Source organism: Calidris pugnax, unplaced genomic scaffold (assembly GCF_001431845.1).
Source record: "Calidris pugnax isolate Ruff unplaced genomic scaffold, ASM143184v1 scaffold421, whole genome shotgun sequence".
NCBI classification, from domain to species: domain Eukaryota; kingdom Metazoa; phylum Chordata; class Aves; order Charadriiformes; family Scolopacidae; genus Calidris; species Calidris pugnax.
In genome coordinates this window covers 174,494-175,637 of record NW_015091166.1, presented here as the reverse complement: position 1 = coordinate 175,637, position 1,144 = coordinate 174,494, and the positions used below count along the sequence as shown (strand labels likewise).

Below are 1,144 nucleotides of genomic sequence, written 5' to 3'. Positions count from 1 at the left end.
CCCGATCTGCCAACCCATCCTCGAACTCTGCAGGGAAAAGGGGGGAGAGATGGCATCAGGGCATCGCTTCCATAGGGAGAAGGCAGCCGTGCCATCTGCACCCCCCCTTGCCCGTGGTAAATCCCCCCCCCCAACCCTGTGGTGGGGGGGGGGCTCACCTGGCCCTGGGGGCTTCCCGGGGAGGCAGGGGCTGAGCCTCCCCACGCGCTCGTGCGAGACCAGTCGGGCCAAACGCAGCCCCTCGTCCATCAGCGTCTGCTGCAGGATGTGGCGGCTCCACAGCCCGTGGGGGGGGAGGCCGAGGGGCACGTCGGGGGCCACGCCGGGGGGTGGCGTCAGCCGGGGACAGGCCCCCGCCGCTGCGGAGAGAAGGCCGAGAGTCAGTGCACCGGGGGTGGGGGGGTGGCACCCCGGGAAGGGAAGGGGCCCCCCGGGAAGGGGAAGGGGCCCCCACTCACCCTGCAAGTGGCCGTCGAGGCTCTCCCCGGAGAGGCTGCCCGTGTCCTCCTCCAGGCTGGCACGGAAGGCAGCCCCGGGGGGCTCCGGCCCCACCGGCAGCGGCAGCAGCTCGGGCCGACTCTGCTCTCCCACCTGCCGGGAGCGCGGGGGGGGGGGAGCGCAGGGCACCGTCCACAGACCCCCCATCCCTCCGGCGGGGGGGGAGGCTCCGAGCCACCCACCCCACGATAGCCACACTGCACTCTGGCCCCACGGCCACCAGCCCAGAGCTCCTCGCTGCCTGCCCCATCTGGGGTGGGCACCCCCGGGCATGCTGCGCCGTCCCGCCTGCGCTTGCACCCCCGCACCCCCCCGGCGTGCACCCACCTCCTGCTTGAGCCGCTTGGCCACGGTGGCTCCGCTTTCGTCGGGATGTGCCCTGTGTGTGTGGGGGGGGGAGATGGGGCTGCGTCAGGCGCGGGGGTGGCAGCGGCAGGCGATGCCCGCCCAGCCCCCTGCCACGCCGCGGGCAGCGCCAGCCACGCGTGGGCGGCCGCCCGGGCAGGGCGGTGCCGCGGGCCGGCGCGGAGCGGGGCTTTGGCGCAGATGGAGCCGGGGGCGGCAAAAGGCGGGGGAGCAGCCGGGGGGAAAAGGCAGCCGGGCCGTGGCACCCGACGGGCAGGGGCTCAGAGGGAAGGGGGCAAGG

General features: G+C 75.2%; 1 protein-coding gene across 1 annotated transcript in view; it reads right to left on the bottom strand.

Moving 5' to 3' along the window:
* Position 1: 1 nt before the first annotated feature.
* Positions 2-1,144, bottom strand: part of NAB2 (NGFI-A binding protein 2 (EGR1 binding protein 2)) — a gene marked incomplete at its 3' end in the record, with an annotated part of 3,369 nt that continues 2,226 nt past the window's right edge. The window contains exons 4-6 of the mRNA XM_014959361.1: positions 459-591; positions 159-359; positions 2-27 (exon numbers count right to left, since the gene is read on the bottom strand). Of these exons, the coding sequence (XP_014814847.1) occupies positions 2-27; positions 159-359; positions 459-591 (360 nt within the window). The remainder of the gene's footprint in view (positions 28-158; positions 360-458; positions 592-1,144) is intronic.